At 35.7% G+C, this 12,212-nt stretch overlaps 1 protein-coding gene across 10 annotated transcripts in view; it reads right to left on the reverse strand.

The window, feature by feature from the left end:
- Positions 1-2,044: 2,044 nt before the first annotated feature.
- Positions 2,045-12,212, reverse strand: part of ASPH (aspartate beta-hydroxylase) — a 276,582-nt gene continuing 266,414 nt past the window's right edge. For all 10 annotated transcript variants that reach the window (XM_072604669.1, XM_072604662.1, XM_072604667.1 and 7 more), the window contains one exon: positions 2,045-3,440. In XM_072604669.1, coding sequence (XP_072460770.1) covers positions 3,290-3,440 — 151 coding nt within the window. In that variant the 3' untranslated portion in view covers positions 2,045-3,289. The remainder of the gene's footprint in view (positions 3,441-12,212) is intronic.

A 12,212-nucleotide genomic window follows, 5' to 3' on the forward strand; every position in this document is an offset into this window, starting at 1 on the left:
TCACTGCTTTATTTGTTTTTGAAAAATCAATCCTACCCATTCACTGAAATGGATATAGAGATAAAATAAAAGAACACCTGTAAGCAATGATTCTGTGCCATGTGTTTGCTTCCCTAAATCAATTTTACAATTTTAGACATCTTTTTCTCTTCAGCCACCTGCACCATAAAGACGTTCATTCATTTGTTTGTACTGTCATGTGGCATCATGTGTCAAACAGAAGGTATTTCAGTTAATGATGGGTATGGTGATATTCTAAATGGAAACATTTAGGAGGGCTAACATTTAAAGCTGAGCAAATCATAGGGAAGAAATAATTCAATAGATCATGGTGATTTCCAATTGGAACTAGTGTTTACTACCTTTCTTTACTAGGAAAAAACATCATCAAAAAGTATTGATGTTTGCATTTGTAGCATACCAGTCATTGCTACTGGCACAGAATAACAGAAATGGACATTGTTTATGTGTTCTGGCCGAGTCTTGTAAGAACCTCAAAACTGGGTTCAAATCCTACCACTTCTGACAATTACTAGCTGTGTGACCTTGGGCAAGTCAACTTCTCTTCCTGAGCCTCAGTTTCTTGATATGTAAATTGGGGCTAATAACCCCTGCAGTACTTACCCTGCAGGGTTGTTGTGAGGCTCAAATGAAATAATGTATGTGAAGTGCTTTGGAAACTATAAAGCACTACATGTGTTGGTTACTATTTTTATTTTTGCAAAAAAAAAAATCGATGAAGTAGAAAATGAAAATATAGCCACTCTGCCAATGCAGAGGTGTGTAAATAAAACCAGTTACCTTTGGGCAGCCATTCTTAAATCACATGCTAAAATATCTTCATCTGTACTGTGACCCAATGACTTTTTTAATACAATTATATGGAAAGATGAAGATGAAATAAAATCAAATCAGGGAGTTATTTTAATTGCTTGGGTTTAGATATGCGACAGTTGTTGGATCCAAGTTTTTAAAATGTCATTGAAGCCAATTAGTGCTATGTTTTAAGACAGTGAAAAGATATCCGCCTATTAAGCTGGCAGTCTCAACATCCTGATTTAGTGGCCTGCTTTAAAACACTCAACCTACCATAGCGACCTAAGTTAACATGAGTTAGCTTGTAAATCTGTTTCTCCTCAAATCTCATGACATGAATGTAAGATGAACGTCGCCATGTGCATTTTCTCATTTGAACTTTCTGTACATGTATGCAATAGATTTATAAACAGGAACCAAATCCAACAAGAATTCACATGAATGTTAGTTACTATGACATGAACACCGGATTGTACCGTCCTTCACTGCTGAATCACTCCCCCTTGTTAAATAAATACTGAAGGACAAAAATGAGTTTTTTCTTCCTGGTTTTTTTCTTTATATTGGTGATTATATTGGAGGTGCTGTTTCTCTTGATTCTGTATTCCACACCCATAATATACTATTCCCACCTTCCCCCAACCCAAGAAAAAAAGCTGCAAAATACCTGGTTTAAAAATGGAAGCAACTACACAAGAAACACTAAGTAAGTTCCTCATACAGTATTGTCAACCTGTGCATTCTAGTTGGGGCTCTTTTCAGGGAAAAAGGATAAAAACTCCCCAGTGCCCCTCCAGTAAAACCTGTGCTCTTGAGACAGAAGAAACACGAGTAGTTTCAATTTTGGAAGACAGCTAAAGAAGATGAGACAGAAGTTGTCTCAGTCATTCCTGGAATGCAAAGGCTGTGTGTACCTAACTTTCCACCAGGACTCCAGGAACTCAAGTTTCTAAAAAAAATATGCCATGAATATGGCATTTCATGAACATTTTTGTTCATCGTGGCCCATGAAATGATATTCAGTGCGTGATTATCATCACATTTTTAATAGAGAAATTACATTGCACACCTTTCAAAGTGTGCATTTCACTCTTAATTTTGGTTTTAGAAAAAAATGTTTTCTTACATTAAAACTTTACCTAGTGATTTAATTATGTATGGAGATCATTTTTAATTGTTATTTCTTTGTAATGTGCATTATTAAAAATTCACCCATGTAAACATGATATTTATTTTAAGGCATTCCTTTTTATTTTATGTAGCAATTCTGTTCTAAGGCAAGAAGTTAGGAAGAGTGTTTCCAACTGTTTTAAAGAGGAGAGGATTTCTTATGATACCACAATATGTAACAAAGATCCTAGCATTTTTCTGTTTGCAGTAATTACCCTTTCCATTCTGTCATCTGAATAACACTATCAAAAACCTATCCATGAAAAATACAGCAGGAATCCTCTGAAGTACCAGGGGAGCTTTCGCTCATCCTCCATATAGATGAATACTGTGTAAAGATAAGGGAAGGCTTGGAGCCTGCTTGCTAAAGGTATCAAGACCCACTGGGCCTGGATCCATTCCCCTACCAAGCATCTGCCTAATCTTAGGAGATGGAATATTTTATTATTAAAAAAAACTTTTCTTAAAAAAAAATAAATCTAATTCTTAGAATATATGAGAGTTAATGTGGGTTTCATAAGGGTCAATTTCAAATTATTACACATGGTTTTTCAATGAGAAAACTTTTCTTCAGAGAAATAAACAACCTACTCAGCCTGTCTCTATTATCAACACAAAGACAGTGCTGGTCAGAAACCAGGCCTCCAAGCAGAAGAAAAAAATAAACTGTTAAAAGAGAGGTTATTTTTATGGGTTTTTTTGGACAACCTATTGTTTTCCACCTTCTCCTGTCCATCACAGTAGGAAAATAACATTTTCTCTCTCATATCAGTTCATTTACACTAAAAGGAATTACAAAAGCAGGAGAAAACTCATCTTGATAAAGAGTACCCAAAGATAATAATACTAAACAGCTCGAAGTGAAGCCACTATACAGCTTGTAAAAAGAAAGAAAGAAAGAAAAGAATGTAGTGGTTCATAAAAATAAATGCTCTATGGCTGACTTAATAGAAAAATACAATTACATTAAAAAATTACAAAATGACAACCATCCATTCATATCATCTACATTTCCTATCAATGCGCACTGACAAACCTATCCTAGGAGCAAAAATCTTTGGCTGATAAGGTCTCATGTTTTCACTTTAATGTCGGCATCACAGCAGCATGGAACAGAGAAGGACAATTTCTAAATGAGCTGGAGACAATTCCTTCAGCATCTTCTAAACCTGAGCAGACCATCCTTTTTTGAGGCTGAAATTCAAGCAGAAGCATTAGGAGCTTCAGCGTTTATGGTTCCGTCTACATAGATAAAACAGATTTAAGAGCCTCCCTCATTTGTGTTCTGAGCCTCCAACATTCGTTAAATTGCGGGCAGACTTCGCCTCTGCTGAGGGGTCAGTTCCGGGTGCCACACATCCACAATGAAGATCAGGCGAAGGGAAGCTGCATCCTGCCACACTTCATGTTCAAACGAGTCATCAAAGATCAGCACTTTACCTTCCTCCCAGTTCCTGCATGAGAAAAACAAGACATTTTCCATTACAATCTTCTAAGGATGAATGCTAGTTAGCTCAAGCTTTTATGAATTAATGAAAGTGAATCTTGGCATCAAAAGCATCATTTAAAATCTTTGATGACCCAAACAGTATTACAGGACCCAGGGCTTCTTCATTATAAACCTTAATTCTTGTGGTTCAAATATTATAGGTGAAGAAAATACAGAAAATGGAGCTGAAGGCATACTGAGACTATCATATATCTTGGAAATATTTTTAAAAATAAGTCTCTTCTCTCAGAGATTTTAGTCAGCAAAGGGTTAAAAATTGGCTACTGGCCCTCCATAGAGCACATAATTATCCTATGAATAATCACATGACTGATGACTTTTTGTGAAAGCTCCCTGGCATATTTACTGGCTTTTCATAGGCAAAGGATTATCCTTTTTAAGGGACAACCACATCATGCTATTCTATCTGGGAAAAGTACCACTCTACAAAAAAACAGGCATTAGAAAGATTATTATTCTTTACCAAAACACAGCAACAGCAAGACCAGGTGTTTCCTAGCCATTGTTTTGTATTCAGAATAGAGGCATATTTCAAAACTCTTGGCTTTTGTGCTAACGTTATCCACATAGGAGATTTAAAAATTCAATGTCATTCATTTTGAATTGTCTCCCCATCAGCAACTGATAAAGATATGTTTAGGAAATACAAACTAAGTTTAATGTTAACCTGAATAAAATATAATTAAGAAGTAAAAGGAGGTAGGGAGAAGAGGAAAAATCAGCTTGATAACAGAAAGAAAGAACACAGATTTTGGAGTTAGGAGAACTGGGAATGAAATATGGCTCTGATTCTTACTAGCTGTGTGACCATGGACTTAACCTCCTGAGTCTCAGTTTCCCCACACTGATGATACCACTTATACCAAGCTTACCCAACCTGTAGCCTGCAGGTCACTTGTGGCATGCCAAAGGATTCTGGGCCTGTGAAAAATGTAGAACATCCCTACATTTTTCACAGGCCACCCAAAATCCTCTAGTGGGCTACAGGTTGTACAGGCTTGATTTATACTACCTGACTCTTCAGGTCATGGTAGAAAAATCAATTTTTAAAATGTGAAGTGAAAAGATGACAGAGGTAGAGCTGGACCTCACAAACCATCTTGTTCAACCCTTCTGTTTTACAGTTGAAGAAACTGAGGCCCACGTAGGTGAACTGGCTTGTCCAAGGTCCTAACAATAATAAAGAGCAGAACGAGGATTCTAATCCAGGACCCTCTTATTCCAAATCTAACATTCTTTTCACAACAGCACATATTTCCTCATTATTGCAAAATATAATCCAAACGCAAAACAGAACAGAATTTTGGACTTTCTAAGTGACAAATTAAATTGAATTCAATAAGCATTTGTTACCTGATTACTAGATGGAAGGCACTGTGCCTAGTGGTAAGGATGCAAAGATAAAATACAAAATTGACCTCTAGTTAAATTGCATATTTTTAAAAAAATTGCTTTGATTTTCTAAATTATGGAAGTAAGTTTATTATACTACATATGGTCTAACCAATTTAAAGCCCATTGTTAAAAAATACTAAGTACTGGTTAGAAAATGCTGGCTGGGTATATGTAAGGAGGACTTTGTTCTCCTTCTAAGAGTTAGTTTCTTAGGATCTATGGCCATGAGAATGTCTAATTTCCAGGTATTAGATAATAATCCCCAGAACAGTTTCAAGGATAGTAATTCCCAGGATCATAGTGACAGTCCCACTGAGGCTGTGCCATGAGATATGGGAGTGACATAACTGATATTTACTATACTTGCACAGAATGGTGATACCGCTAAAGTTAACCTGTGAGCTTAATGTTGGCTAAATGCCGTCTCTGTCTGATTGCTCTGCAGTGTCCATCCATTGGTGCTAATGATGCCCTAACCCTTCTTCCACAGCCATTCAAATACTTAAGTCAGCTACCTTTCTACCTTTCAGATTTTCTCTTCTCTATGTTAAATATTCCAAGTTCTTTCAACTGACTGTCTTATAGTTTGATTTCATCTTAAAGACCTTCACCTTTCAGGGTACTCTTTTCTGGTCTCCAAGTTAGCAATGCAGTTTTGGTGTTTGGTCATTTCAATTGTGTTGGACTCTTTATGACCCCTTGGGGTTTTCTTGGCAAAGATACTGCAGTGACTTGCTATTTTCTTCTCCAGTTCATTTTACAGCTCAGGAAACTGAGGCAAACAAGGTGAAGTGATTTGCTCAGGGTTGCAAAGCACTACTAAGTATCTCAGGTTGCATTTGAACTCGGATTTTCCTGTCTGTAGGCCTGGCGCTTTGGTGCACTATGCTACCTAGCTGCCTCAAATTACCTTTCTGAAATATGGCATCCAAAACTGAACATAATACTCAAAATGTGGTTGAAGTAATGAGAAAAATAGAGACTATCACCTTTCACTTTCTGGATACTCTGCCCACGTCACCACAGTATTAGACTAAATTTGCTCTTTTGGAAGTTGTCGTTCTGTTTGTTAATATTGTTTGGGGGCCTCCAAATCATTCAGAATGTTTCTCCTCTCTTCTACTTTAAAAAAAGTTAAATCAAAACTTTAAATTAACAAGTACTTTCTTTGCCTTCTACTCACCTACTTCAATTGATAAAATACAAAAAACTCATAACAAATATGTGTACTTAAGCAAAACAAATGCCTACGTGGCCATATAAAATGCTGCTATCACTTTCCATCTTAAGTTCATCACTACCACTTACTTGTGCAACTGATTTTTTTAAAATCCAATTTGAGAAACTGAAAATAGGTAAAAGATAAGGAAAAGCAAAAGCAGAAAAATAAAAGGGAGGAGAAAAACATAAAAAGAAAGCAATTATGAGAGAACCACCAGCAGCTATTTCAGGGGTCCTAACACCTGACTCCTGCTTATTAGAGACTGAAGAAGACCAAACACAGCCCAAGAAAGTGGGTAGTTTTCTTTCTTTATAAATGTATTTGTTTACTTATTTCTTTTGCAGGGATTCCAATAGTTTATAGCTTGCAAGAGGGATTAAGACAAATGGAAAACTAAAAACAACATAAATATTGAGAGGAGAAAACTACTCATGTGGGAATTAAATTTCTAAATACGCATTTCCATTCCCAGGAAAATCAGACAACTCAAATACACCCTTAACATGATTCTGGGGTTGATTTTTTTTTAAGGCCATGAAAACTACATTACTTCGTGTGTCCCACTTGACTTGTAACTGCCCTTTGTAAACTTTTCACATTGCCCCATGCATTTGGGCATGGATACCTTTTTAAATGCTTAAATTGAAAAAAAAATTAAATCATCATCAATTATCAGATGGAGCCTGATTTGCAAATACTCCAAAGTGCAGCATTTATTAGACTAAAAGATAAAAGCAAAGGACAATAAAATTCATCTAAATGCCTGACTGAAGTGGCTTAGAGAGGGTAAAGCAGAGGTCCATCTATCACCAGCATGGGAAAGCAAGAGGGCTTTACACAACAAAAGGAATCATAAAGATGTCAAAGGTCTATTATACCCCTTTTGGCCTAAAAATAAAGGCTATCATTGAAATGCAAATAAATATTTCTCAGACCACTTAGTTTGTGAAAAAAGCTTCAGAGATATGATTAAGTTAACATTCAAATTATGACATAGAAGGAGCCCCTTTGGATAAAAGAGCCCATGAAACGCATTGGAAAGGAGCCTCCTGGGAACCTTTCCCAGCAGCTTTCATGGAAGCAAACTTACTCAAGGTCTCAAGCAGGATTCTGACCCCACCAGGGATGACTTGGGCTCTTACAAAACTTATTTCTGAAATTTCATGTGTTGAAGAAAAAAATCTCTACTCTGGTTTTGTAAAATGATAGCAGAAAAAATGCTCCCAAGATTATGTAACTTATAAAAACCTATTATTTATCAAATTACAATAATTACAATTTATAATAATTCTGGAAATACCTACTTGATGATAAAAATTGTGTTGTACAATGAGCACTGATACTAATAATACTAAGTAATGATACCAGGTGCTTAGCCTGTCACCCAAAGAACTTGGGGGAAAAAGATATGCTAATAATCTTTTTTCATAATGTTTTGTGGCAGATTAAAAACAAACAGGAATTTTCTACTCATTTTGTTAAGAAAAAAAACGAGGCTCAAAAAAGTGTGAAATGTCTATAAATGCAGTGTCAGGCAGTGGTGGACCTGGAAACAGACCCCAGGACTACAAACAGTATGAATCACAGGCATGGAAGGGAACCCAAACGACAGTTTCTTCAACCCTCTCATTTTACATATAAGTAAACTGAAGCCTGGACATGCAAAGACAATTATTAAAAAGCAAACTGTTAATAAATAGCAGAGATAAGTTTTGGATTCAGGTTTTCAACCCTCTAAACCCAAAATTCTTTCTCTGCACACCACTCATACAGTCTGCAACTTCTGTATTCCCCACCCACAGACAAAGCTTCAATAGAACCACTTTGGTGGGGGATTTAGCATCACCCTTGTCAGTTACCAACTCAGACTGTCAACCCTATCAGATTCCCTTAACCAGGCACTCATCACCCAGAGCACCTGTCCTCAATCCAGTTATGTGAGCTAATCATGTAGCATCCTAAATTAAAAGTCTAAACAAATTCACCCACAGAATCATAGCTTCAGAGGACTATTCACATTTTAGATAAAATAGACTTTGGTTTGGGGGAAAGTTAGTTAGTGGAACTTACCCATCAGTTCTGATTCTCTTGACACTTTCCTCTGCCAAGTTGCTAACTGCAATCGTTTCTCCCTATATATCACAGCACCTGACCTGGAGTCGTGTGTTGTTGCTGTTTTTTTTTTTTTTAATAATTTATCTCATTCATTAATAAACTATGTGAAAGCTGGGCCTGTGTCTTATCTATGGTCATATCACTCTTGCTGTCTTGTGTGTTTCAAGGTATGTATTTAATAAATGTTGAATGGGGGGAAAAGGATTTAAAGTTTCACACAGCATCTTAAAATAAGACTATAAGCATCACTAGCATCTCTAGGAAAGCAATAACAAAATACAGGAAGAAATAATGGAAGAAGTCCTATTTAAAAAATACAAAAATCATTTGGAGGTCACTCTACTAAGGAATACTTAATATTTATAAAAATAGAAATATAAAATGCATCCTAAAAATGAAAAATATCTTAAATAATTGGAAGCATATCAAGGGTTCATGGCTGCTCTGTTAATATAATAAAAATGATGACAGTAACTAAATTATTTTAAGCAATTAAAGTAATATCAATCGAAGTACCATGAGTCTACCTCAGAAAGCTTAACAAAGTGATAACAGAGATCATTTGGAGGAACCAAAGATCTAAACGTTCAAGGGAAATAATGCAATTAAGGGGGAAGAGCACTTCCAGATTTCAAGTGATATTACATAATGATAATCATCAAAACTTTTGGTTTTTAAAAAGGAAAGGAAAATAAATCAGAGAAAAAGAAATAGATCAAGAAAATAACTATCTTTGAGAAAATCAAGACTATAAATTACTTGAGGAATAAAAACTCCCTATATGATAAGTTGTTTGAGAAACTGAAAAGCAAGTCAGCAAAATTTAACCTTAGACAAATCTCACATCACATTCCACACAAGGCTAAAAACAGACACATGACTCAAATAGTAAAGATCCCACCATGAAAAAAAATTGAATCAAATAAGGTATGTTTCACAACTGTGATGAGAATTACTAAGAGATAATGGTGACCATAAAAAACAAAACTGAAAATTTTGATTATGTTACATTGGAAAAATTGTACCAACAAAATCAAGGCAACTAATATAATAATGGAAGCTTGATGGGGGTAGTGGGGGTGGGGAGGGAAGGTAACTTCGTGTCAAATATCTCTGATAAAGGTCTGGTAGGATAACAACTGAGCTTCTAATTTCATTGATGAAGGGAGATCATGATGAGGAACTTACTTTACCAATGGAGTAGTCTGGCAACTTCTCTGTCATTTATTGTCATAGTTTGAATACTGAATGGCTAAGTGACTTGTGAAAAGACACACTGTCAGTCTATGTCAGAAGCAGGACTTGAACCGTACTCTTAATGGCTCTGAAATCAGCTCTCTATCATTATTCCACACTACCTTTTCTAAGGGTTTGATTTCCAGAACATGGAGGAAACTAATATAAGTGTGGATTACAAGTTATTTTTCAGTGGCAAGTGGTCAAAAGTTATACATAAACAATTTTCAAAAAAACTGCAAACTGCTAAAGAAGACCCAAAAGAATACTGAAGAAAATACACCTTTAAAAATAGACTAACTCAATTGGAAAAAGAGGTCCAAAAAGCCAATAAGGAGAAGGATGCTTTAAAAAGCAGAATTAGCCAAATGGAAAAGGAGGTTCAAAAGCTCAGTGAATAAAATAGTTCTTTAAAAATTAGAATGAAGCAGATGGAAGCTAATGACTTTATGAGAAACCAAGAAGTTATAAAACAAAACCAAAAGAATGAAAAAATAGAAGACAATGTGAAATATCTCAGTGGAAAAACAACTGACCTGGAAAATTGAACCAGGAGAGATTAATTTAAAAATTATTGGTCTACCTAAAAACCATGATCAAAAAAAGAGACTAGACATCATCTTCCAAGAAATTATCGAGGAAAACTGCCCTGATATTCTAGAACCAGAGGGTAAAATAGAAATGGAAAGAATTCACCAATCACCTCCTGAAAGAGATCCCCAAAGGAAAACTCCTAGGAATATTGTAGCCAAATTCCAGAGTTTCCAGGTCAAGCAGAAAATATTACAAGCAGCCAGAAACAATTCAAGTATTATGGAATTACAATCAAGATTACACAGGATTTAGCAGCTTCTCCACTAAGGGACTGAAGGGCTTAGAATATGGTATTCCAGAGGTCAAAGAAGCTAGAATTACAACCAAGAATCACCTACCCAGCAAAACTGAGCATAACACTTCAGGGGAAAAAAAATGGAATTTCAATGAAATAGAGGACTTCCAAGCATTCTTGTTGAAAAGACCAGAGTTGAATAGACAATATGACTTTCAAATACAAGAATCAAGAGAAAAATGAAAAGATAAACAGGACAGAGAAGCCTTAAGGAACTCATTAAATTTGAAGTGTTTATATTCCTACATGGAAAGATGTTATTTGTAACTCATGAGATCTTTTTCAGTATTAGGGAAGTTAGAAAGAATATGTGTATGTGTGTGTGTGTGTGTGTGTGTGTGTGTGTAGTTGTCTATGGATATGCATGTATGTACATATTATATATGTATAGGTATGTATATGTACATGTGTGTATGTATATATATATGTATATATGTGTGTCTGTGTATACCCACACACACAGAGGGCACAGGGTGAACTGAATATGAAGAGAGAACACTTAAAAATAATAAAATTCACTGTTGAATGGAATGTACTAGGTGTAAGAGAAAGGGAGAGGTAGAATGTAGCAAATCACCTCACCTAAGGGAGGCAAGAAAGAGCTTCTGCAATGGAGGGGGAAGAGAGGGGAGATGAAAGAAAAAAATTGAGCCTTACTGTCATGGGATTTGGCTTAAGAAGGGAATAACATACACTCAATTCCATATGGAAATCTATTTTACCCCGCAGGAAGGCAAGGGGGAAGGGTATAGGAGAGGGAAGATAATAGAAGGAACAGCAAATTGGGGAAAGGGATAATCAGAAGCAAACACTATTGTGGGAGGATAGGTCATGGGACAGAATGGAATAAATGAAGGGCAGGATAGGACAGAGGGAAATGTGGTTAGTCTTTCACAACGTATCTATTATGGAAGTGCTTTGCATTGTTACACATATATGACCTATATTGAATTGCTTTTTTTCCTCAATGAGGGTGGGTGGGGAGGGAGAGAATATGGAACTCAAAGCTTTTAAGAATGAATGTTAAAAATTGTTTTAGCATGCAACTGGAAATTAAGCTATACAGGCAATGGAGTATAGAAATCTATTTTGCCCTACAAGAAAATAGAGGGGAAGAGGGATGGAAGGATGGGTAACAGAAGGGAGGACAGACTGGAGGAAGGGGTGGATGGAGGGCATGCTGTCCTGGGATGGGGGATGGGGAGAGATGGGGAGAAACTTTTGAATTCAAATTCTTGTGAAAGTGAATGCTAAGAACTGAAAATAAATAAATTATATATTTAAAAAAAGAACTAAAAAAATCAAGTTAAAAAAAAAAGAATTGCAAACTATTAAGAACCTAATGAAAAACTACTCCAAAGTCTTCAATACTATGAGAAATGCAAATTAAAACAACTCTGAGGTTTCACCTCACATGCTGCAAATAGGCAAAGAATTATAAAAACAAGTTGCAAGAGTCAATAATGGTTGTTAGCAGAGTTTTGAATTGGTCCAACCATTCTGAAAAGCAATTAGAAAGTGTGCTAAGAAGGTAAGTAAAATCTCCATATCCATTAACCTGAAGATTCCAATGCTAGGCATATTTACCATGGAAAATAGAAAGATGCTGTATGCAAGAAAATATTTATAGAAACACTCTCCTCTTCCCCAACTGCTATTACTTTTTGTAATAGCAAAGAATTAAAAACAAAAAGAAATAAAGCCTATTGGTGGGGGAAATGATCAAACAAATTGTTGTACATGAAAGCAATTTATGTATTCAAAGTATTCCTATGCAAAAAAGTATGAATATGAAAGAATACAGAGATGCACAGGAAGATTTATATACACTGATGCAAAACAAAGAAAGTAGTACTGGG

This window comes from Notamacropus eugenii, chromosome 4 (assembly GCF_028372415.1).
Source record: "Notamacropus eugenii isolate mMacEug1 chromosome 4, mMacEug1.pri_v2, whole genome shotgun sequence".
NCBI lineage: Eukaryota > Metazoa > Chordata > Mammalia > Diprotodontia > Macropodidae > Notamacropus > Notamacropus eugenii.